Source organism: Varanus komodoensis, unplaced genomic scaffold (assembly GCF_004798865.1).
Source record: "Varanus komodoensis strain SLA01 unplaced genomic scaffold, ASM479886v1 scaffold7_3, whole genome shotgun sequence".
NCBI classification, from domain to species: domain Eukaryota; kingdom Metazoa; phylum Chordata; class Lepidosauria; order Squamata; family Varanidae; genus Varanus; species Varanus komodoensis.
Genome location: NW_025336480.1, coordinates 1203707 through 1227645, shown reverse-complemented (window position 1 = coordinate 1227645; position 23939 = coordinate 1203707). Strand labels below are relative to the sequence as shown.

The 23939-nt window shown below is 45.1% G+C and overlaps 1 protein-coding gene across 2 annotated transcripts in view; it reads left to right on the top strand.

Annotated features, from left to right (window-relative positions):
* Positions 1-23939, top strand: part of PPARGC1B (PPARG coactivator 1 beta) — a 159946-nt gene that overhangs the window by 100204 nt on the left and 35803 nt on the right. For both annotated transcript variants that reach the window (XM_044454538.1, XM_044454537.1), the window contains exon 2: positions 8056-8229. In XM_044454538.1, coding sequence (XP_044310473.1) covers positions 8056-8229 — 174 coding nt within the window. The remainder of the gene's footprint in view (positions 1-8055; positions 8230-23939) is intronic.

Below are 23939 nucleotides of genomic sequence, written 5' to 3'. Positions count from 1 at the left end.
TGGAGAATAGGGCTAAAGGGTTCCAGGTCTCAAAATGTTGAAAATAACACACTATAATGGAATATCATTATACCAGAAAGTTTAAATAACTAATTTATATCCACCATAACTACACAGTCATCCCATGCCATCCAATGTCAATTGGTCAGATGATTGCGTATGAGTCTGAATGACTGGGGCTGGATTCATACTGTGTGGAGTAAACTGTTCTACTCCTGATCTCTCAGGTGACCCTTAAGTTGGCCTTGAGGAAAATGGCATTGTCAGGGTACCAGCTGAATCTTATGGCTGACCTCAGCATGCCAAGTAGGCAGCCCAAAGAGGCATTAGATTGCAAGAGTTTATTTATACCTAATTCTGTTGGCAGTGGGGAGGTGTCATGTCTGTAGAGATTATCAAAAGACATCCCAAGTGCTAGCGTCAGCTGTGCCTTGTGATTGTAGAACAGGGATCTCTTCTCTTGTGACATATCAAAGACAACTGAGGAATCTGAGTGTTTTGCAGAAGTTTTTATATATAAAAGAATTGCAAATGCATATTAAAAGATATTCTAAAAATAAAAATATCCACCTCTGTTCCCAAGGGAAGGACTGAAAGAAAACAGAGCATTTGACAAAAATATACATTATCTGGGCTAATGGTATCTGGGGTTCAGGATAGTGTGGGGGAGAAGAAATAGTGATGGAAAGCAGGAGCTAAGTGTTACAACAGGTGGTAAAGAAATCAGGAGACATCAGAGACTGAATTAACCATTAAGCTACACAAAGTACAGAGCAGCTACTCCTACCCGAAAGGAGGCCCCTGTTGTGCTGTAACTATGAGACTTTCCTAGTGAGAAAAAAGGGGCTAACTCTGACCTTTATTCTGAGAAAATGGCAGGTGCCTCTTCATCTTGTAATGAAAAGCATGGTGATTTGTTTTCAGCAGCAGGAACACTGGGGATATTGAGAAACTGGCTAGCATGGGAATAGAGTTGTGCCTGTGTTTCAGAACAGGTCCAGTGGGCAAGACATTGTGTGACTGCTGGTAGAGATGAAAAATGTGGCTCATGGATCAGAGGTATATGGGGATATGATTTAGAACACAATTCCATTTTAGAACCTTCTGCCCTTTAATCTAGCTCAGAAGTCTTGAACCTCTCCAAAGCAGAAGTCTGTGCAAGTTTTGCTAAACAAACAGAGCAATTACAGCAGAGCCAGACGAGCCAATTTATTGTAAGAGATTCAGAGTGGTCTTACTAGCCAATGTGGTCTGTGTCTTTGGCTTCTGGATGTCAAACTCCAATTCCATATCCCACCCCACCAACAAAACCCAAGTTTTTCAGGTGACAATTTGAAAAGTAAGCCGTTTGTTATGCCTGCCATGCAGGATATGTTTGATACAAATGGGTTAGAGTATCTTTGCCTTTCATGTGCACTGGTGGACCATAAGCATGCCTCTGGACGTGGGGGCTGACTTTGTTTGTCTCTGGCTTTCCCTGATCAAGTTGACAAGGGTGGGGAAGCTTTAGCACTATATGTGTATTTGCATACTGCTGGTATAGCATGTTGCCATAGACAAGTCACAGGAAAAAGAAAAGAAAAGAAAAATACAGAGAAACCAAGTGAAAACAGCCCCTCTACATACTAGGGGTGTGGATCTATTAAACAGGATAGCAACAAAAAGTGGGCACAAGGCAACAAGGTACAGGTCCCATCAGCATGCATCCCCTGAGGTTTAAGCAAGCTGGTTGTCTGTATGCATTGCGTTATGGCTGTAAATTGAAACAATCTAATTCAATTCCCCCTCAGTCCATGATGGTTTGAAGGGCAGTAATTGAGAGACTGCAGTGCACCGCTCTGATTCTAAACTGTGCTTCCTCCAGACAATAGCAGTAATAAGATGTGTGTTGCAATGAACAATGTTCACAGAAAGACCAAAAAAAAGTGTGTCTGTGGTGGGGCTTTCCCATCTCAGCCAGCCGACCTGCACGCCCCTTTTGTTGCCAGCTTTTCACTTGGTTTCTGTAGCTATGTCTTGAGTCACAATTCTACGTGCAGGCATTTAGTAAGCGATGCTGTTTCTCTCTGTGCTGTGAAAAGGTTTGTCTGCTGATGTGTTTATATCAAACTCTTCTTAAAAGCACAAGAGTAGGCCAGGCCTATTTTTTCCTGTTCCATTGGCCACTCTCCTCCTGAAATCTTCAGTGTATTTGAAGCTACTGAAATTACCCTTGAGTTGAAAGATGGGGAAAAGGCAGTGAGGCACCATGGCAATTTTCATCAGGTTAGTACAGTAATACTTTTAGTAAGGTTTAGTGGTGCTTATCTTGCACCCCTCTTTCAGTGCTGCTTTCCCTTTGTCTCTGGACCTCTTTTCTGCCCCAAGATTGGCTCTTTCCCTAGGGCCTTTCCTTTGTAATCTGCCGAACAGTTGCCCTTTCTTTCACCTGCTGTTGGTACAGGAGGGGAGGAGGACCAGCAGTTTACTGCTGTGAGACACCATGTCCCAAACTAAATTGGAAAACATGGATAAGACATAAAGTCCCGTTCCTGCGGGAAACAAAACCTCTAATCTGAGATTATCCCAGTTAATAAAGAGAGAACGAGGGGTGGGTTGTGGGGGAATACTGTCTCTTTCATTTCTGTAACTTCTTGTGAAAATTGATTTTCGAGTCCTACAGGGACTGTTTGGAAAACTTCAAAGCAGTACTTAGGATGTTGCTCTCTCGTTACAGCTTCTCAAATGCTCGGTTGATCTTGTGATCTGAGAACTAAATTCAAAACAAATAAATTTGCTCTTCCCAGTGTTAGGAAGCTCCCACAGATCAGCAGGTCTTCACATAAAAGGGGCTTCATGAATTTTCATTTCTTGGATAGCATTTTCAATGTTAGACTTGTTCATTATGAGGACAAAGGTTTTTATCATTTATCCCTCTTTGGCTTGCCTGGTTGTCTCAGAAAGGAAGGACTGAAGTACCCCACTGAATTCAGTGAACACTAGTACTACTGATGCTAGCGAAGGTGGAACTGTGCCTTGTCAGACACAGGGTGTTTGCAGAGAACAGGGGAACCTCCATTTTTCTGGCTGTGATATATGTTTCTTTAGCACAGGGATGCAGAATAATAGGTCCTAGTTTGGCCTTCTGGGGGACCCCAGAGAGCACACACCTCTCCCCATCTGTCAACAGGTTTCCCAGGTTCTTCCCAACCTTTTAGAATGATTTCCCGTTCCAAAAGTCTGAAATGCTTTTCCTAAGGCATAGTAAGCAGCAAGAAGAACTTCAAGCTAAAATATGTGGGTATTTCTGGCTTCTTCATTTTTGCCTGCAGTTGCATCCAGCATTGAAATGTGGCCCTGGGGAATTTATCCAAAATGGAATCCAGCCCTTGGGCAGAAAGAGGTTCTGTTTCCTTGCATGAATCAATAGGACCCAGACAGTGAGCTTGGGCTGTGCATTCAGGTTGCTAGGTGTGTTTTGGGTATTCATCTTAACATACCTTATAGAATTGTTGTGAGTCTGACAAGAGGTGACTTTATGTACCAGAGCCGGTGTGGTGTAGTGGTTGGAGTACTGGACTAGGAGTGGGGAGACTGAATTCAAGTCCCCTTTGTCCATGAAACTCATTGGGCACCTTTGGGCCAGTTTCACAGGGTTGTTGTGAGAATTATTATTATTATTATTATTATTATTATTATTATTATTATTATTATTATAGCATTTCTATGCCGCCCCTTGCCGAAATCTCGGGGCGGCTTACAACACAAAAAAATACATTGAAATACAATAGAACATAATAAATTACCATTAAATACAAAAATACATTGAGTTACAAATATAAAATTAAAATTATCAGTATAAAATAAGTAAATCAAAATATAGGAGGAGAAAAGAGAAGGAAGAAGAAGTTGCCCTGGCCAGATCATATGTTTTAACAATTAAAATGATGTTTAAATAAAAAGGTCTTTACCTGGCGCCGAAAAACCAGTAACGACAGTGCCAGGCGGACCTCTTTGGGGAGTGAATTCCATAGGTTGGGCGCCACCGCAGAGAAAGCCCTCCTCCAAGTACTTACTCTTCTAATTTCTTTCATGGAGGGTTCCCGGAGAAGGGACTCTCCCGCAGATCTCAAAGGGCGGTCGGGCATATACGGACGTAAGCGCTCGTTCAGGTAGCCAGGACCCAAGCCGTTTAGGGCTTTATAGGTCATAATCAACACCTTGAATTGGGCCCGGGCTTCAATGGGAAGCCAGCGAAGCTGACGGAGGACTGGAGTCATGTGAACATAATGCCCCGTCCCCGTCAGCAACCTGGCAGCTCTATTTTGCACCAATTGAAGTGTTTGGACCGTCTTCAGGGGAAGCCCCACGTAAAGTACGTTACAGAAGTCTAGGCGGGAAGTCACCAGTGCGTGTGTCACCGTCACCAGGCAGTCGTACTCCAGGTAGGCTGAAGAAGGCGTTCCTCGCCACCACTGTCACCTGAGCTTCCAAAGAAAGCTCCGGGTCGAGGAGTACTCCTAAGCTGCGGACCTTATCCCTAAGAGGGAGTGTTGCACCATTCAGGACCAGAATAAAATGAAGAATGTGCTACTGTGCTTCCTTGGAGCAACAGGCAGAATAAAAATGTAACCAATCAATCAATCATTCAGCCACAGAGGCCTGAATTCTTGGGAGGAAGGTTTGGCTTTGACTATAAGCCATAAAGTTGCATGTAACCCAAGCAAATTACAATCTGTGAGTATCAATGGACACAAGCAGCAAAATTCGACTTGTCAGAGAAAGGGATTTCTTCCTGCTCCAAGGAAGGTGTAAATAGCAGGGCCAGATGGCTCTGTTTCTCATAAGCCCTTGTCTGAGCAGGTCTTGTCTTAAACAGTTCTCCCTTTGCTGCTCTCCATTCATTGTGGACCTTTGAAGGCAGCATCCTCAATACACCCATGACCTTTGGTAAGCATAGCCATTATGGTGCAGTGCAGCATTACTGTGTCCTTCTCAGTCACTCGCTCTTTCTGTCTGTGTTGGGGTTTAATGCAATTGCGTATGCCTTGAGAATGTGGTGGAAATGGGGCCGGGTCTCAGCTGCTCTGTGTGATTGACTGGGTATTTTTAGCTCAGTTCTTAGAGCTTAGATTGCCTTACATGTGCCAGCCATTGATTCTGCTCTATTATACTCACATTTTGGCTGGGTTTGGGGAGCAGGAAAGAATACAATGGATTGTTAGAGCCGTCATTGAATTGGTGTCTGGAGGAACTTGTTTCTATAAGAAGAGTTTGTCACCGGGTGTGAGGAAATATCCAAGTTTAAAGGCGATGCTTTTCAACACTGTGAGTGTAGTCTTGCTATGCTTAGGTGATGGATGGAGGTGGAGGTAGGAAGGAAAAGGAAGGCCAAACAAAATCAGGATGGCAAAGAGAGCTGGTTGATCTACTAGGCCAAAAATATACCACACAGTATTTCAAAGCCTTAGCTGATTTCTGATTGTATCCTGCAAGTCTCTTCCCTTCTTCCCTGATTTGTGACACTTGGAGAAGTAGGATAAGCTCTGGCTGTCTACATCATGTCAATAAGAGCTGGTGTGGCTTAAGGCACCCCTTAAGAACCCATGCAGTGTCTCTGACAGTGTATAGCCACCTTCACCAGGAGTCAGGACTTCTAGTCCAACAGATCTGGAGGGTACCAATTTGGGGAAGGTTGGTGGTACCTAGGAAGCTTATTGTAACCTGAGGAGAGTATCAGGGCTATTCCAAATATATTGCATTCTATTTATACTTTTTATATTTTAACCTTCAAGGAACCCAAGAAAACTTACATAATCTTCCTCCTTTTTTCTAACTTCTCTTTACACCAACTTGTGAAGTAGGTTAATCTGAGAGTCTGTGACTGGTCCAAAATTAACCAGTGAGCTTAACGGCTGAGCGGGGACTGGATCCAAGATCTTTTAAGTCCCAACCACTCTTTTAAGTCCCAGGAGTCTCACCACTCCTTCCAGGTAGTCTTGATACTAATTGCTGTGCAACACACCTGGAGGGTGCCAGGTTGGGGAAGGCTGCTCTAGAGCAACTTCCCATGGTCAAGGGAACATTTTCAAGCCATGTTTGTTCATTTATTTATTTAAAGCATATTTACCCTGTTTTTTGACAGCCAAAAAAAGAACCCCTCCTTACCCCTGAGTGGCTTACATACAATCAGTGACAACTGAATAGTCCCTGTAGCTCCCTGCTTGCAAATTTACAATCTAAAAAACTGCAACACAAAAAGAGAAGGGGGTGGAGAAGAAAAAGGGGGAAAGCAAATTTGCGTACTCTTTCTTCAAGTAAACAGTAGTTCTTCTAAAAACCAGGTAGAACCAGTTCAGCAAGATGAGGCGGCAGATGGAACTGGAGGGAGCGTCTCCACTTCCTCCCTCAACGCCTTCTACGGCTGCTTCATGGAATGGCTGCTGTCTATTCAGTGGAGAGAAAATCCTAAGGAGCTGGCCTTTCAGTAGAACATGCTTCCTTCTCCTCTTGCTCTGCAGCAGTCTGCTGGATTGCAATGTTAAAGCGCCTATTTACTCTTAATTTTTTAAAATATCGAACACCAGTGCCCTGTAATTATGGTTCATCCGGCATGTGATGCAAAATCAGCCACTGCTAATATGAAATATTGTCCCTAGAAATGTAGCTGTTAATCTGAGTCATCTGGTGACGGGTGTGGCATGTGCTTCTCTTTCTAGGCAGAGTCAGAAATTTAAAAGATGCACACTATCATTTCCCAGTATCCTTTTTTTTCCACGGGGAAACAAAGCAACTGGGGCTGTCCTCCAGGAGGCTTGGCCTTTCTCACACTAGCAAACAGTGGGAGTGATATTTTCAAGAGCACAGAAATGTTCATCTTTGAATCTGCATAATAGGATATAATTGTGTCGATACAGGAAATACCAAACACACGTGTTTCTTAGGAAAGCTGGCCAAGGTTGCAGAATCATGCCCAGATGGAAATACTAGATGCTGAATAGGAATGTTCAGTAGTGTTCAAAGTATTTCCTTTGAATAGCATTTATGCACATATCCAAACAGGCAAACAGTAATCATGCTAATCAACCTAAACTCTAATAGACTTTCAGGCAAAGTAGGTAAATGTAATAACATATGTACAGATAGTAACAGGCAATAAAATCTGAAACTCTGGGACATTTGCTTTGGCAGTTTGGAGGAGTGGTAGAAAATGCTCCACTTCAGACCACAGCTGCTCTTCATTATGTGTTAGTGGATGCAAATATTAAGCTGGGGCAAGAGGCTGGGTCTTCCAAAAGATGAGAATGTCTTCCCTCTGCTCTGTCCCAATTTCGGGCAATTGGTTAATTCTAATGGACTTCCTCAATTTTTGCAAAGGATATATTCTATAGTATTCTCTGCATAGCTGTCAAATCGTTGAACTCCCCCCAAAATGAAGCTTTCCACCACCACCCGGCAAAGCCCAGCCATTAGCAAAGCATATCCTGTATTGAAAACAAGGCATTAGTCATAATAAATAATACATCTTCTGCTTGTGGCCTAGACAGTAAGTCTTATAGGTGATTTCCCAACAAACTCTTCTTAAACCATTTAATTGCAGCCACCTAATTGTATAAACTTTCTAATATAAAGCTTGCCCTAGAGGCACATCTGCTTGGTTGCCTTAGACATACAGCTCTTATTATGCAGTGTTGTCAGTTGTATTACCCTAGCTGTTGAGCATCATGTGGAATTAGAATTGTAGCTGCCTTTTTCCTTTAGCTTTGCTTTTATTGTTATGTTTTGATTGCTTGCATTTTGTTTTGTATGTTGTAAAGCTGCCTTGGAGAAAATGAAGTAGGCTAAACATGCCTAAACAGACAGCTGTGAATATGTTGCATTTTCAGAGCTTGAAGACTCCTGCTTAGACTTTTGACTCCATGTCAGTGTGGCTTTTTGGTGGGAAATTTTTGGCATCCAAAGAGACCTGTGGGAAGATGATCCACATCTTGGGAAGGCATGCCTGTTATTCAGCCACAACTACTCAAGGGTTTGCAAGCATAGCCAGGCTCAATGTTGTCTCTTTTCTCTCCATAGTATGAAGTGACTGGTGAGGAGCACCTTTACTCTGATTTCCCAGAGATTGATTTGTCCCAGTTGGATGCCAGTGACTTTGACTCAGCCAATTGCTTCAGCGAGTTGCAGTGGTGTTGTGAGCACTCCGAAACAGAGTCCAGCCAGTACAGCACAGATGACTCCGAGCTCTTTCAGGTACCCTTTGCCATGGGATTCTCTGTTACGGTGGGCAGCTTGCTCTGGAGCACAGTTTTTCTTATCTTGCCCTCAGCTATGGCACCTTTGCTGGCAACATCCTGTGGTTGTTAGGTGGCCTGTTGTGGAGAAGAGACACATTCCGAGAGGGTAGGGGCATCACTAAGAACTAGAAACCCAAGCCTGGGATTCAAGGCCCAAGCCTGTAGAGTACAACTCTACATTAAAAAGTCAGAAAGAACTTTTACTAGGATTTATGTAAATTTCACAGGTGGCAAAGCCAGGCAACTATTTCTCATCTAAATTATTTCAAAGCAAATTCTTAAATTACTTTGCAATGTGGCCTGGGTCATCTCAAACCAATCGAGGGTTTTCCCCCCTTAATTGTCATGCAGGAGAAGATTGTGGAGGGAGGAGTGTTACAGCATGTGGAAAGAGGAGGGTTAAACTCTACCCTCTCCAGTTGCATTCCCCCATGAAAATTGTCCTCTGCATGGTAAGTAAGCTGAAGGAAAAACCTTCCCCATTTGCACTAGTGGACGCTTGGGGAACTATGGAACAAACCCATGGTCCTGGAAAATAGAATTGGTACTGGAGCCACATGGGCATAAGCTGAGGAACAGTTAGGGATGTGCAAAACAGCAAAACTCAACCTTGCTAAAGTTCTCCCAATTGCATCTTGAGGCTCATTCTGATCTAAATCTGTATCAGATCAAGATCTTCTGGGGTGAGGGGGGGAGATACTTTCGTAGGAAAATCTGTTTGCATTTTTGTGTTCATTTTCCAAAATATATGAATCACATGTGTGTCTCTTCTAAATGTATGTATTTTTCCCATTAATGAAACCGTGTTTGTACTCTGTATTTTTCAAACGTATGTATTTTTTTTCCTGAGTATTTTCCTGAGTATTTTTCCTGAGCACGCTGTTGGGCATATTTTTGGAGTCCACAAATGACATTGGCAAGCTTTTTGTTGAAGAAAAAACAGAAAGACATACTCTTATTGTTTCAGGTACCAATACAGGCCCCTCCGGCCTCACAGCATTTGTTTCAGACTGTGCTTGGAATCTGTGTACCCTGCAGGCTTTTCTGTCTTCCTGCATTCAGTGCAGCAGTTTATGTGTGAATGTATGAAGCTCCTTTATACCACAGGCTAAATTAAGCTAATACCATAACAGCACAGGCCCATGTGCTCCAGACATAGTGTGCTCTACTGACAGATGCCCTGCAGAGCAGGAGATGGAGGCAACCTTTGCCTTTCTATCCTTCTCACAGCTGATTTTCCACTCAATATGCTTTCAGATATCCCTGGTGAGTTTGTGAGGACAAGTGCTGGGAGGCTTTAGGATTCTGTGATCCTAATTGCTTCTTCTTCCAAAGCCGTTCCTCTCATTCACATCTTCACTCAAGCTTGGAGCTCTGACTTGGGTGAGGAAGCTACTGCAGTGCTGTGAAGGGTGGGAGGGACAGTAGGGGGAACATCATCATTCAGATGTCTAGGTCATAGGGGTTTCCTGGGATGTTTTCCCAGGGACCATAGGATTACTCTCTAAATTTATGATGGAATTTGTGTGTCTTGCAATTAAAGAAGGCGCTCACAGGTATTTTTTATCTGGATTAAGTCCACTGCACAGAATGGTGAGAGCGTTGACCTTTCTCTCCTGTGCCTTGTCCACATGGCTGAGCCATGTAGCATTAGTATTGGCTAGATCATGGGTGGAGAGCCTCTGGCCCACAGAACAGATCCAGCCCTTCTGGGGTCCCTCGAAGTCACCCCCTCTTTCCTCTGAGCATCACATCTACTGATTTTCCACCTTTGCACATGTCTCTTCTCCCCACCCCCACCCCCACCCCCGTTGTGAAATAGTGAAAGCTTCTCCTAGGGCTTAGTTATTGGCAGTAAGACCTTTAAGCTAAAGCTAAAATATGCTGGTTTACTATTACTATTACAACTACTACTGGGAGCTTCTTCAAAATGAAATTTGGCACTTGTTCTGAAAAATGTTGGACACCCTTGGGGGCCAGAACAGCTCAGCCTGTAGGGCCAGGAAGGGGGCGCTGCAATCATTTCTAAAGAATTCATCTCCCTTACCAGGACACCTGTTGGGTTGAATATCGAGTTTGACTGATTCTACCTAGAATTCGATTGATCAGGAATCCTATTGTATAACCCCAGTCCTCCTTCAGCTTCACTGGCTCCCCATTGAAGTCCGGGCCCAATTCAAGGTGTTGGTTATCACCTATAAAACCCTCAACGGCTTGGAACCTGGTTATCTAAAGGAGCGCTTGCATCCATATATGCCTTCCTGCCCCTTGAGATCGGCGGGGGAGGCCCTTCTCTGGGAGCCCTCTGTGAGGGATATTAGGAGGGTGAGTACCCGGAGGAGGGCCTTCTCTGCGGTGGCGCCCCACCTCTGGAATGCGCTCCCCAGAGAGGTCTGCCTGGCACTGTTGTTATTTGGCTTTCAGCACCAGGCCAAGACCTTTTTATTTAAACGCTTTTTTAATTGTTAACTGTTTTTTATTTAATGGTTTTATATTTGCCGAGAAACTCCGAATTTTTAATATCATCCTATGCCTGATTGTTTGTTCTTTGTGAGCCGCCCGAGGCTTCAGCGATGGGCGCGGCATAGAAATGTTATATATATTGTAGGGATGTGCAAGGAATCCATTCTGGGGATGGGAATCCATCAGTTTCCCTATGCTCAGCTCCCTGGACTGGTCCACTTTGATGTGGCCAGGAATCTGAGTTCCTGGCAAGAAGGCCCAGGATTTGCATGAAACTTGCCAGGAATTAAGCACTATGGAAATGCTGCGCAAGCAGTGTCCCTCTTCAATATCACATGCGGCAGATTTGTTTGTGCTGCTTCCTGTGACATGGAAAAGGGTTGCCTGTTGTACAGGTGTAGTTCTGCGAGCATCCGTGGCCTTCTTCCGGGCTTGGGTCACTTTTGCTAGAGGGCTGGATTTTGTGGCGTTTCAACACATCCCTGTTTTACTGGTACCCCAGCCACCAATCAGTAGCTTTTTCTGAGCTGGCCAAGGAAGTCCTGCTCGTGTATTGGAAAACACCAGGACTTCTGCGGGATATCATTGCAGCCATAATAATTATGAGGGTCTCTCAGTACCTCATCAGCCTGACACATTTTGCAGGATATGCTCTAGATCCAGTTTTCTTGATGAGTGCAGCAACAAGTTGAGAGAGTCTGTATCACTGTTGGCATGCTCTGATAATTTCCTAGTGAAGTTTAGGTTGGCCGTGATTTTCCCCCTCTGCAGGGATGGTAGTGGTATATCTATTAAATTGATCCATGTCCAGAGGATTAGCGAATGCATGGCAGGATTTTCCAGTTCATAGGGCTGATGTTCTTTTGAAGCCCTGCTCTCCCTGTGGAATTATGAGAAGTAAGGGGCTGTTGACACAATTTCTTTTCAGAGTCCTTCATGTACTGCAGAACCCAGCCCACTTCCTGGTTGGGAGTGATGAAAAAGCACATGATAATGGCTAGACCATAGATGGCATAAATCTTACTGTGACTTTGTCTGAACACAAGTAGGAACATATTATTGTGCTTACTTTTTAGTGACTAGGGCAGCAAAGCATCCTGTCCTCAGTTAGCCATCCAGCGGAGCTTTTTTAAGCAATTGGAGGACTATTACATTTAGACTGCGGGATGAATGTGTTGAAATTCTTGGTGGTCTACTATGGCAAAGTTGTTAGGCATGTGTTGGGATAAAATCATATGTATTCTTTCTAATCTTGACACCTTCATCCATTCATTCAATTTATATGTGGTCCCACTAGCCATAGGCTCTCTGGCTGGCTTCCAACATGTTAAAATTCAACAACATAAGACAATACAAACACAATATGAAATTTGCTATAATAATAACAGTAACATGTGCAAATAAATTAACAAAATTAAAACCCTAAGAGGAAAAATAGAATTAATTAATACTAATATATATATATATATATATATATCACACAAGAATAAAACATAAACCATTAAAATTAAGAATAAATATATCTCCTTTAAAATCATGTCCCATTAGCAGCAGCATAATTGAATAAGATTAAAATGTCTCATTACGTGGGACTGATTTCAGGTGATGTAGTCCAAGGATATGGACAAGCTGCTTAGAAAGAATAATTCACCACCCGTATGTTCAGTCCTTCCCATCTTGACTACTTGCTCTAGCCAGAGTGGATTCATTGGGCGGGTCAAGGAGATGATCAGTGCCTCCTTGAGAGAAGCATCAAAGGGTGGTTTTGAGACCACCCTGACCTCCTGAAGAAGTTCTCACTGACTCAGAAGATTATAGTAAATGCAGCCCTCTAGCAAGTAACCTCTTCTGCAGTAAGGTGCTTGAGAGGGTGATTGGAGTTCAATTCTAGATATTGTTGGAAGAAAGGATTATCTAGAACAGTTTCACTCTAGGATTAAGCAAAGGCTGGACACTGAAACAGCCTTGGTGACCCTGATGAATTACTTCCGCTAGGAGAGTGATAAGGGGGTGCAATCTTGTTGATTCTTTTTGAATTCTCGTCAGTTTCTGATACCATCAACAGTGGTGTCTTGTTAGACCAGCTCTGCAGTTTGAGCTGAGGGGCACAGTGATGCAGTGTTTCCACTCCTACCCATGAGGTCAGCTTTGGAAAGTTGCTTTGGGGGATTTCCATTCTAACCCATGGCACTCGATTTGGCCCCCATGCCCTTTAACACCTATAGGAAGCTGCTGGAAGAGGTCATCCAAGGTTTAGGAGTTGAGGTGTCACTTGTGTTTCGCAGTCTTATCTCACTGAAGTGTGAAGATGCCAGCTCACCGTCTGGACTAAGAAATGGATTGGATTAGAGAATATGAATCCTGATAAGATGAAGGAACTCTGCCTGGTTAGTGCCTGGACTGTTCTTGATGGGAAGAGCATGTATTCAGTGTGATAGTCCTCTTGGATCTGACATGGTCACCTGCGGTCCAGATAGACTCTGTGGCTTGGAACCTTCTACTTACTTCAGTTGGTTCATCTCTTTCCTGATCAAGAATAGTCTAGCTATGATGATCCATGATCTGCTAACCTTCAGAATGGACTACTTCAGTACATTATCTGTGAAGCGTCCATGAAGATGGGTCTGAAAGCTTCAACTAGTACAGAATTCAGCAGCTGGGATTCTGACTGGTTTGAGTAGGTGGATCCATATCACACCAGTTTTGTAGCAATTACATTGGCTGCTTGTCCATTTCCAAGTCCTATTCAAGATGCTGGTACTTACCTTTAAAGCACTTAAATAGCTTGGAAACCAAAGTGATACTATAATGAGCACCTCCTCCCACACCAATCTGCCCCTGCATTAAGGATTGTCAGAAGAGCTTCTCTGAGTGCCTCCAGTTTATGTCTATGATCAAGAGGGCTTTCACTGTGATAGTTCCCCATCGCCACCATATTGTCCCAAAAGAAATTTGTTTCCTGCCAATGTGGTATAGTTTTACTTACCAAGTTAAAATATTTCTATTTGCCTGATGTTTTAAACTTGGTTACAGTCTATTCTGCTTCTGTGTTTTAGCCAGTTGGTGAGTGTTAGTTTCTTGTTACTGTATGGATTTGTCTTTTCCTTTCTTTTCTTGGTGTTATATTTTATGTTTCTGGACCACCCTGGAGCCCATTTTAGTAGCTGATTTGCAGTCTATAAATGCTTAAAATAACCAAGTGCGAGACCCATGCATTGGATCTAGGATCTGCCTTCCCTGAGAGGAAGGGCTCTTCTTGTGTAAGGTCCCTCTTCCTGATCTTTGGGAATCCTGACTCTTTGTGTAGCACTTTCAGGAGGATAGAGAGGGCTGCTGCAGGAAAGAGGGAGCAGGGCAATTCGCCCACCAGTAGTGTCAATTCAGCTTAATTCTTGATCCAGCCCACAAAATTTCAGGAATCCTTGCACTGAGAGCCAGTGTGGAGTAGTGGTTAAGAGCATGGGACTGGGACTGAGGAGATCCGGGTTCAAATCCCCACTCAGCCATGGAGCCAAACTGGGTGACTTTGGGCCAGTCACAGACTCTCAGCCCAACTTACCTCACAGGGTTGTTGTTGTGGGGATAAGATGGAGGAGGAGAATGATGTAAGCTGCCTTGAGCCCTTTGTAGGAAAAAGGCAGGATATAAATTGAAAAGAAAAAAAAAAGATACAGTCTCTCTCACACATACGTTCAGATGAACAGGTACACACAATTCTCTCCTTCCATCCATATAGCCCCTTTCTACCTTGGTTCTGTGTCTCTCATTCAGAGGCCTGGGACAATCTGTGTAGCACATTAACACCTCTCCTGGAGACTCGTTTCTTTTCTCTTTCTGGAACAGCATGGGGAAGTGGAGGAGAGGTGCCTGTGGGTGGGAAAGGGGGTCCAGGCTATTAATATCTCTTCTGCGGATGATTAGTGCTCCATTAATTTGCGCTTGCTTTCTAAATGGAGCGACTGTTAAAGCTAATGAGGAGGTGGGAGAGTAGGAGAGGGCTACCGAGCCAATCCTCCTGTGATCTATTATTAAGAGGAAATTACAGGATGGTGCCTTGTGCATCCAGCTTGAATTTTTAGAACCTGACGGATTTTTCTGCAGTAGATGGAAGGCAATAAAGGAGGGCAGTGCGAAGCAGGGTGGCTAGGGGTGGGAGGGAGCTTATGGGAAACAGCTCGAAGTGACATGGCTTAGGAATGTTAATTTCCAACATACAGAAAGCATCTTTTTATCTGAGGCTCTCGCTCCAGCATCACCTCTACACCTCTGTGCGCATGGATATTTATAGCCGAGGCTCCCTCTCTGTGTGTTGCTTGTGCTTTCTAAATATATGTGGTCCCATTATACAAATCACCAAGCTGAGATGTGTGGTGCAGACGGATGGAGCGAAGAGCCAGTGGGGAAGATTAAAACCGTATGCCTAACCTATTGATGATGACAGTCCATTTGCACACCCCACAATCCTTGCTTTCCATATTACTCATGACCTACTATAAGAAAGACAGGCAGGCAGCAAAAGAAAAGCAAAAACAAAAAGTGCTTTCGTGTTTTTAAAATTTGCAGAGTGCGCCCATAATCATGATGTATACGAATTATTATTAGCCTCTCCCCCTGTTAATTGATCCATCCTTCAGTGAAGGCATTCTGCTCGGGGTTCAGGTGAACAGTGACCTGGAGCTATGCCATATAACCCTCCCCACAACACTGCATGGCTCAGGTCCCGCCTCTCTCTAGTGTTTATGCATCCAGCTAGACAGCTGCAGAGCGCTCCTTCACATGTAGAGTCTTCATGTCAGCTGGAACCTGGCCTCTGAGTTGCATCTGACATGGCTGCCTCCGTGAATGCAGGGCACATTGCACTCATGGTCACAAAGGGAAAGGGATGCTCGACAGAGCTCCACTCCCAGTTCATAGGTTCATCCAAACCAGGGATGGGCAACTACTGGCATTGCAGATATTTTTGTCAGCAACTCCCAGGAAATGTCACTGTCGGCCACACCGGCTGGAGCTCATGGAAATGATAGGCTGGAACATCTGGATGGTCATCAGTTGCCCACCCCGACCCAAATTATAACTAGAATGCCTAAATCAGGCTTGGGCCTTGGCTGATGTGTGGATGCTGTACTTGCTGCTCAACCTTTTTGCTCATTTGATGTAACTGGCTTTCCTTACAGATCCCCTGGCCACAGTAAGCTGGGCTCTTTGATCACTCTTTGGGTTCCTAGTAATAATTATGCGTAGGATCTCAGCCAAAGACTCACATCATGCCTCTACTCCACGTCCAGTCTCGTAGTTCATTTCTTGCCAATTCCATGCAAGCTGGCAAACGAGGAGCATAGGAACCTGGTCCTCCTTTGCCAGCTTGCTCAGCTTCCAGTGGATCGTGGAATAAGTGCATCTCCTTCCTCCACAGCCACTGTGGAAGCTGAATGGGCAGAAGAAGGAGGGAGAATATGCTCTGTTTCTCCCTTGCCACCTAACCATGCTTGTAGCCAGCAAAATGATTTATTAGGCTGCTCCTATACCCATAAGAAGGGTCTCTGGCAATCTCAGTTTTTATATGCAGTGATAAGGAACTATCTGGACTTCCACACAGTCCTTTCAGCTTAGCAGGACCCATTACTGCTAAGGGACCCATTACTAGATGCCACCCAATGGCATTACATGGTCCCTTTTGTCGTTCTCATTCATGGAGGCATAAGAGCGCCCAGTTCAAGCGGGTACAACCTTTACGGCTGTCAGAAAAACCCACCACAGGTTCAAACAAGTTTGGATTGTTATTATTCTGACCTGAGAATGTCATAGCAAAATGGCCTTTTCAGAATTGTTTTTCTTCTTAGAAGGAATTTATGCTATTACACATTAGTGTTTATACACTGACTAACACACATTTTACCAGTGTGTATTAACACTAATGCACAATGTGAATTAGTGTAAGTAGAACAAAATTCTGGTAAGAAAAGAAATCCAATTCCATCAATGAGCAAACAAGGGTACAAAAGATTACTGGCAGTCAGCAAAATGGATTTAACAAAACCTGTACATCCTTAACTTCCTCTTGGATCAAACTTGTATTACTCTTTGTTCTGATGCGCTTTTTGGGTTGTATTTTTAAGTAAAGCGAGATCAACATTTTGAAATAGATAAAAAATACAGCACAGGTCTGTAGTAGTTTGAGCCCCTCTAGCTACTTCTGCACATTATTATGGCAGGAGTCCAACCACCTGCAGGGCTGTTCATCATCATCATCATCATCATCATCATCATCATCATTATTATTATAACATTTCTATGCCACCCCTTGCCGAAGCCTCGGGGCGGCTTACAACACCAAGCTAACTGGTCAGCCTCAGGAGATCAGAGCAAGTGAGCGAAAAAGGATCCTTTCTTGTGTTACCTGAAAAGGCTGAGTGTTGTATGGGAAGGAAGGCGCAAACCCTTCTCACCTGCATGCCCCATGTGATGAGGGGCAGTGGCTCTGCAACAGAGCCCCTGCTTTGCATGCTGAAGCTCCCAGGTTCATTTCCTAGCATCTCTAGGCTGGGCTAGGTAAGAATCCTGCCCGAAACGCTGGAGAGTTACTGCTGCCTGTCAGTGTGTCTGGTGCTGAGTGAGATAGACCAGTGGTTTGGCTCAGTAAAAGGCAGTTTCCCACCCTCCTAGCTGAAGAGCTGCTGCTTCTTCGTAGTTGCACTGATTAGACCTGACAAAACTTGTGCAACCTAGTGCAGAGAAAGCAGCCTTCAACCGGCATTTGAAGGAACAGTGTGCATGGATGTGTACCTGTCCATCTCAGGCCTGGTTCCCACATGCATGCACAGGATACATTCTCCAGTGTCAAATATGGCAATCTTTCTAAACACGCAGTAGACCAGAGCACGCCCCTCAGTGCCTGGCCAGGTCTTTCCTAACCCTGGCTAACAGCTCTGCTCCGGCAGGATGAGCACTCAGGTGGCCTGCCCATGGCTCCCTCCTGCCTGCCACACACTGGCCTGGCTTCCCCTGCCTTGCTTTGCCTCCCACACAACCGGTGTGTGACTGACTTGGCACGAGCTGGGTCTGACGGGATATTGGAAAAGGACTGTTTGTTTGTGTGAAAAGCTATTATTATTGCTGTTTAATTCGCATAATCAAAGGAGACGCTATCATTTATATGCTGATTCCTGTGACAGCATTTGGTGCGTGGGGGATTGCAGGATAGCTGCAGAGGCTCTTTGAAGTGTCTCGCAGAACGAACTAAGAAGGGAAACAAGAACTAAGAAGAACTGTGTGGGAGAAGAGCTTATACCTGGATAACCTGTGGCATAGATTAATGCAGGATGAAGAAATGGGCAGGAAACACTTACTTCTGTTGAGCACTGTTCTTTTAAAATTCTACTATTTCAGGTTGTATCGTGGAAGAATGTGCTTTCTGTTTTTGTTCTTTTCTTTTAGCATAAGGATGATCTTAGATTTCAGGTTACTAGTGCCTGCCAGACAGCATTTTGTAGTGGAGTTATCCAGTCAGTATGAACTTTTCAAGAATTCCTTCCCCACAGTGATACCGTCACCTTCCAGCTTTATGCTGTTCTTGTAAAAGGTCCAGAATGACTGACAGGCCATCATTGCGGGATGCATATTTTCCACTGAACTTCCTGAGGAAAAGATAAACAAAGCAGAAATGTAAAAGGCAGGTCTTTTAGGATGAGCGGAGCCTGATGAAACGTATCCTGCTGAGGTCCTGCGTGCAGAAGTGTCTTGCCAATACCGGCAGGAAAATAAATTTGTTAAGAGAATGCAGCCCCCTTGGTGCCTTCTTCCTGGATGCTGCCACTACAGTTTCTAATAGAGCTGATAAGGATATTTGGGGTTAATGGTGGCTGTACACAAATCCAAATAGGCACTCAGAGTCAGTGGGATGTCTTGTTTCTGTAAAGCCAAGCACATCTCGTAAGTGTCTGAAGCTGATTCAAACGTTCAAGTTAGTGTGTTATACAAACCTCCCAGGCAGTCATACCATGTCAGAATGCACAAAGGAGATTGCTTGCTTGGAAACAATCCCCAAATTGCCCCACAATGAAAAAAATAACATATTAGGGAGAATGCTGAAAACTAACATACATCCTGAGGCGACATGGGGCAGTAACCATTTTTGTGGCTCCACTTATACTACGTATTGTGGTAGCACTAGTGTACGTGACTTCTGGGGCAAAGTCAGTAACATATGTTGCAGCAAAGGATTTTTTGGGGCAACCCAGCCTTTCAGCATGTGCTCTTGGTGTTGTGCTAGACTTTGCTTATGCTATTGTGGAGCCAATGGTATAAGCAAAATGGCAGTCCTGGGTACTGCCCATAGCCATGTGGAAAACTATACCATTTGCCTCCATACAAGCTTGAATTGGCTCTAACCAGATTAGAGTGGAGTTCACAATAAAGGACACTGGGAGGGCGGGGGGGGGGGGAATGCTAGGCACTACAAAGATCCATTGCTCAAGCACATAAATATTTGTATGCTAATTTGCATTTGCTGTAAAGTGTGGGTGTGTGTGTGTGTCCTAAGGACACCCCATTTGTAAAAAGGAGTATATAGGCGAGAAGAGGGCATTTGATTTCAGAAAAACCTCTCTATTAGAAAGATTCGGGGGCAGGGGTGATAGCTGAAGGGGAAGCACTTGTGGGCAAAAAGCAATCTCTTCCAAGAAGCTTGGATACAACAGGCCCCTTTACCTTTATGTCAGGAATAACAGCAGGGCAGTGGGGCAAGCTACTAGTTTCCCAGAGATTCAGAGCTCCAAAGGAAAGATTCAGGGCTCCAGCCCTGGTGGGCCAAACCCAAGCTCTGCGTCTGTGCTGTACATTTAAGCCTTTTTTCTAAGTTACGTGTGTGTGAGAGAGTAGGAAATAGGCCTCCCAACAGTTAGGTTTATTCCTTCTCCCACTAGTGCACTATTTCTGCTACAAACCTGAAAGACTAATGGTCAGACTATGTTTTTTCCTCCCTCCCTCCCTCCCTCCCTTTCCTGGAACTTAAAAGCAAGCGCTAGAGACCTAATCTAGATTGGGACCCTAGCACTCGAGGCAGGGGGCTTTAATCTTTTGCCTCTGCTGTGGTTCCAATCTTAGGCAGAGTCCTCACACTGGCAACTTACATTTTCCAATGCGATCCCTTTGTTTATCTGGATTGCTTTATTTAGGAGATGGCAACAGGCCTCCAGTTTGGATTGGAACTTCAGCAGGAAGCAGAGTATCAAAGCTCCCCACCCTGGGTACTTGATATAGATCGGGTCCCCTGCACTCAGAGGCAAGGGGAAGTAATGTGTAGTCTTGTTCAAGGTTGCCATCTAGGTTGAAGTGTCCAAGTGCTCAGTCAGCCGGTGTCAGGGGCCAGTCTCTGTCTGCCAAGCTCCAGCTTCTTTGGTCCATCTCTGATGTGAGACCACTTTCCTCATGCCTGATCCCTTACTTTGATGGCCACTCCAGAACTTGACCAATGTCTTTGGTCTGTTGATGTGCCACCCCGTTTTGTTCCTGCAGGTTCTGGACCTCAGTGGCGTGAAACACAACCCTTGCAGAGGCCTGATCTTGTCAGATTCATAGAATAGATGTCCCTTAACAAGATGTTATTCTAGAAAACAAACAAATAAAAACCTTGATTGTTTTTTGTTCTATTTTGGGCTAAAAGGCAATAATAACTTGATATTCCACTTAATATGCCCAGATAATGTAAAAGAGCCCAAGCAACATTTGGAGTCTTTGCTCATTTTTTTCCAGAGTTCAAGGTATTAAGAAGCTTGCTTTGGAACATGTCAGAACTGAAAAAGAGTAAAATAGCTGTGTGGCTAATTCAGCCTGTAAAATTAAAACAGCTGGTTGTTAAAATCCATTGGCTCACCCTCCTCTGAACCATTTAACTATAAGCTAACATAAACAGCATTCATCTTTTCCCACTTTTCTGGTTCCCAGGAATGGTTGCAGTGCTGAGTGTACTATTCAGACACCTGTAGCTGCACAAGTTAGGGAACCGGTCAATAACTGGACATGCGGTGCAGGATTACACGGGCCCTGCATATTTCCGTGTGCCAGACAGGTAATACTCAGGATGGATTGGGCCTCCTCGGGGCAGCTTCCTCAGCAATTAAAAATGATTTCCAATAGCTTAGGGGTTGCTGCAGTATTAGTGTACTGTGACAGCACATATTGCTCTTGAGTCATCAGAGTCACTTTGCTCAAGTGCACCTTGCTAGTTCCACGTCATTGCAGCAGACAGTGGCCTAGACATGAGGGATTCTTCTGCTAAGGTGGGATGTTTGTGTATGTGGGCTAGTACAGGGGTGGGTAGAATGATTCTGGCTTCAGCCCCTGCCAGCCTGGCCAGTGATCAGGAATGCTGGGAACTGATGTTCCAGACATCAGGAGATCTGCGCTCTGCCCATCTTTGGGCAAGCACACGGGAGACTGTGTCTTGAGGCAGAGAGATAGAATCCATTACCATGTGTTAACATCCAGCTCTATAAGATTCTGCACAGTAATTATAGGGCATCAGTATTCTCATGCACGTACACCTTTTTCAGGATGTGTGAGACATTTTCCTGCAGGGTCTGTTAGTTCATACTCCACCTGCTCTGTAGTACTTCTTTCTCATATTGGACACTCATAATCATCTCTCCATTTCTTTTTTTGTGTGGAGCCTGAGTAAAGCCAGTGTCTGCCATAACAGAAAAGGCAAATCATATGAACAGTTCCATTGCATGTTTGTTCGTTTCATTTCTATGCTACTCAATAGCCTAATCTTTGGGAGCAGTTTACAACGATTCATAAAAAACAGTACAATAAAAATTCCGATATACAAACCGTGAAACATAATTTAATGCCATTAGAGCAGCTAAAACAATTTTCAGTTCAACTAGACTAGCATAACCCGTGCCCACTCCCCCAATGTCACTAAATGCCTCAGAGAAGAGGGCAGCTGAATGGATAACAAGAGCAGGTGTCAGGCAGGCTTCAGGGGGGAAATCATCCCATATAATAGGAGGCCACTATTGAGATGGTGGCTCAGTGGTTTAAACCGCTGTGCTGCTGGGCTGGTTGATCGGAAGGTCGCCGGTTCGAATCTGCACAACGGAGTGAGTTCCCGTTGCTCCGTCCCAGCTCCTGCCAGACTTGCAGTTTGAAAGCATGCAAGTGCAAGTAGATAAAAAGGTACCACTTCGGTGGGCAGGTAACAGCGTTCCGTGCACTTTGGTGTTTAGTCATGCTGGCCGCATGTCCACAGAGACTGTCTATGGACAAACGCTCCCTCAGCTAGGAAACGGAGATGAGTACCGCCCCTAGAGTCAGGCATGACTGGACTTCACGTCAAGGGAAAACCTTTACCTTTGTTGAGATGGTCCTCACCTTTTTGCCACCTTCCAGTTCTCCCTTGGAGTGTGGCATATAGAGGACGGCCTCAGATGTTGATTGGAGTGTGCAACTAGATTCGGGTGGGAGATACATTCTGTTAGGTACTGTGGCTGTGTGTGGTTTTATAGGTTAGAACCAGCATCTTAAATCAGTCTTGGAAGCATTCAGGCAGCCAGTGCAGTGAGCCAGGATTGGTGTTATGTGTTCAGACCTTCCAGGCACAGTCAGTAGTCTGGCTGCTACATCAGCTAATATTGCTGTGTAGTCTTCAAGGGCAGCCCAGTGTAGAGTGCATTGTAGTAATCTAGCTTGAAGATTACAGGAGCATAAGTTACTGAATCCATCCAGTCTCTGTCCAGGTAAGAATATAGCTGGGGCACCAACCAATGCTGCTAGAATCCACCCCATGTCACTGAGAGCACCTGAGTCTCAAGTGACAAGGATGGCTCCAGGAAATGCTCCTTCCTCAAGCTATGAACCTGCTCCTGCAAGGGGAATGCAACTCTACCCAATCAGGTGGAACACCTATCTTGCCAGAAGAACCACTCACTAACAGTATCTCAGTATTGCGGAGACCTGGGCGGGAGAGGGAGGGGATGTTGCCCTCTCCCAATTGTGCCCGCCCGGGTATCTGGTTCAACACTGTTCACGCCCAGAAGGGAGGGGAGGGGGAGTTGCGTTGGTTTACAGAGCCTCCATCTCTCTCACGGGTCTTCTGGTCCCTTTGAGACCAGGGCTGGAGTGCCTCTACTTGGTGTTGGGCGAACGAGACAGATTGGGGATTCTATTGGTGTACCGTGCACCTTTCTGCCCAGCAGTCTCCCTATCTGAGCTGACAGAGACCATCTCGGACCTGGTGTTGAGGACCCCCAGGATGTTGGTCCTGGGGGACTTCAATCTCCATGCCGAGTCTGGACTGACCGGGGTGGCTCAGGACTTCATGGCCTCTATGACGGCCATGGGCCTGTCTCAACACGTCATCGGCCCGACCCATGAACGTGGACACACTCTGGACCTGGTATTCACGACGGGGCAGGAAGAGGATGACCTGAGGGTGAGGAACTTATGTTTGACTCCCCTGTCATGGTCAGATCACCTCCTGGTGAGGTTTGTGCTCGAGAGCGGCCTCTCCCTCTATAAGAGTGCGGACCCGATTGTATGGGCCCGCCCCCGGAGCCGGATGGATCCGGATGGATTCCTGAAGGCCCTGGGGGAGTTTCCGGCTGACAAGACTGGTGCTCCTGTCGAGGCTCTGGTAGAACTGTGGAACGGAGAGATGACCAGGGCTGTGGACACGATCGCTCCCAAGCATCCTCTCCCACCGGGCAGAGTCCGCTCTTCCCCTTGGTATACACCTGAATTGCGGGCGATGAAGCGAGTTGGGAGACGGCTAGAGCATAGGTGGAGGAAGTCACGGAATGAATCTGACCGAACACACTTGAGAGCCCACTATCGGGCCTATGCTGTGGCGGTGAAGGCGGCGAAAAAGAAGTTTTTTTCCGCTTCCATTGCCTCCTCACAATGCCGTCCGGTGGAGCTTTTTCGAGTGGTGCAAGGCCTGGTTCGCCCGGGTCCTAAGGAAGATCCGATGCCACCCTCAAAGGCCCGCTGTGACGACTTTGCCAGGCATTTCAGGGAGAAAATCGCTCAGATTCATCACAAGCTGGACTCCACTAATGAATCGGAGGTCTCTGAGGAGTCACCAATGCTACCGTCTGGTCCAAAATTATTGGAAGAATTTCAATTATTGCGGCCCGATGATGTGGACAAGGTGCTTGGACGAGTACGTCCCACCACTTGCCTATTGGATCCTTGCCCGTCTTG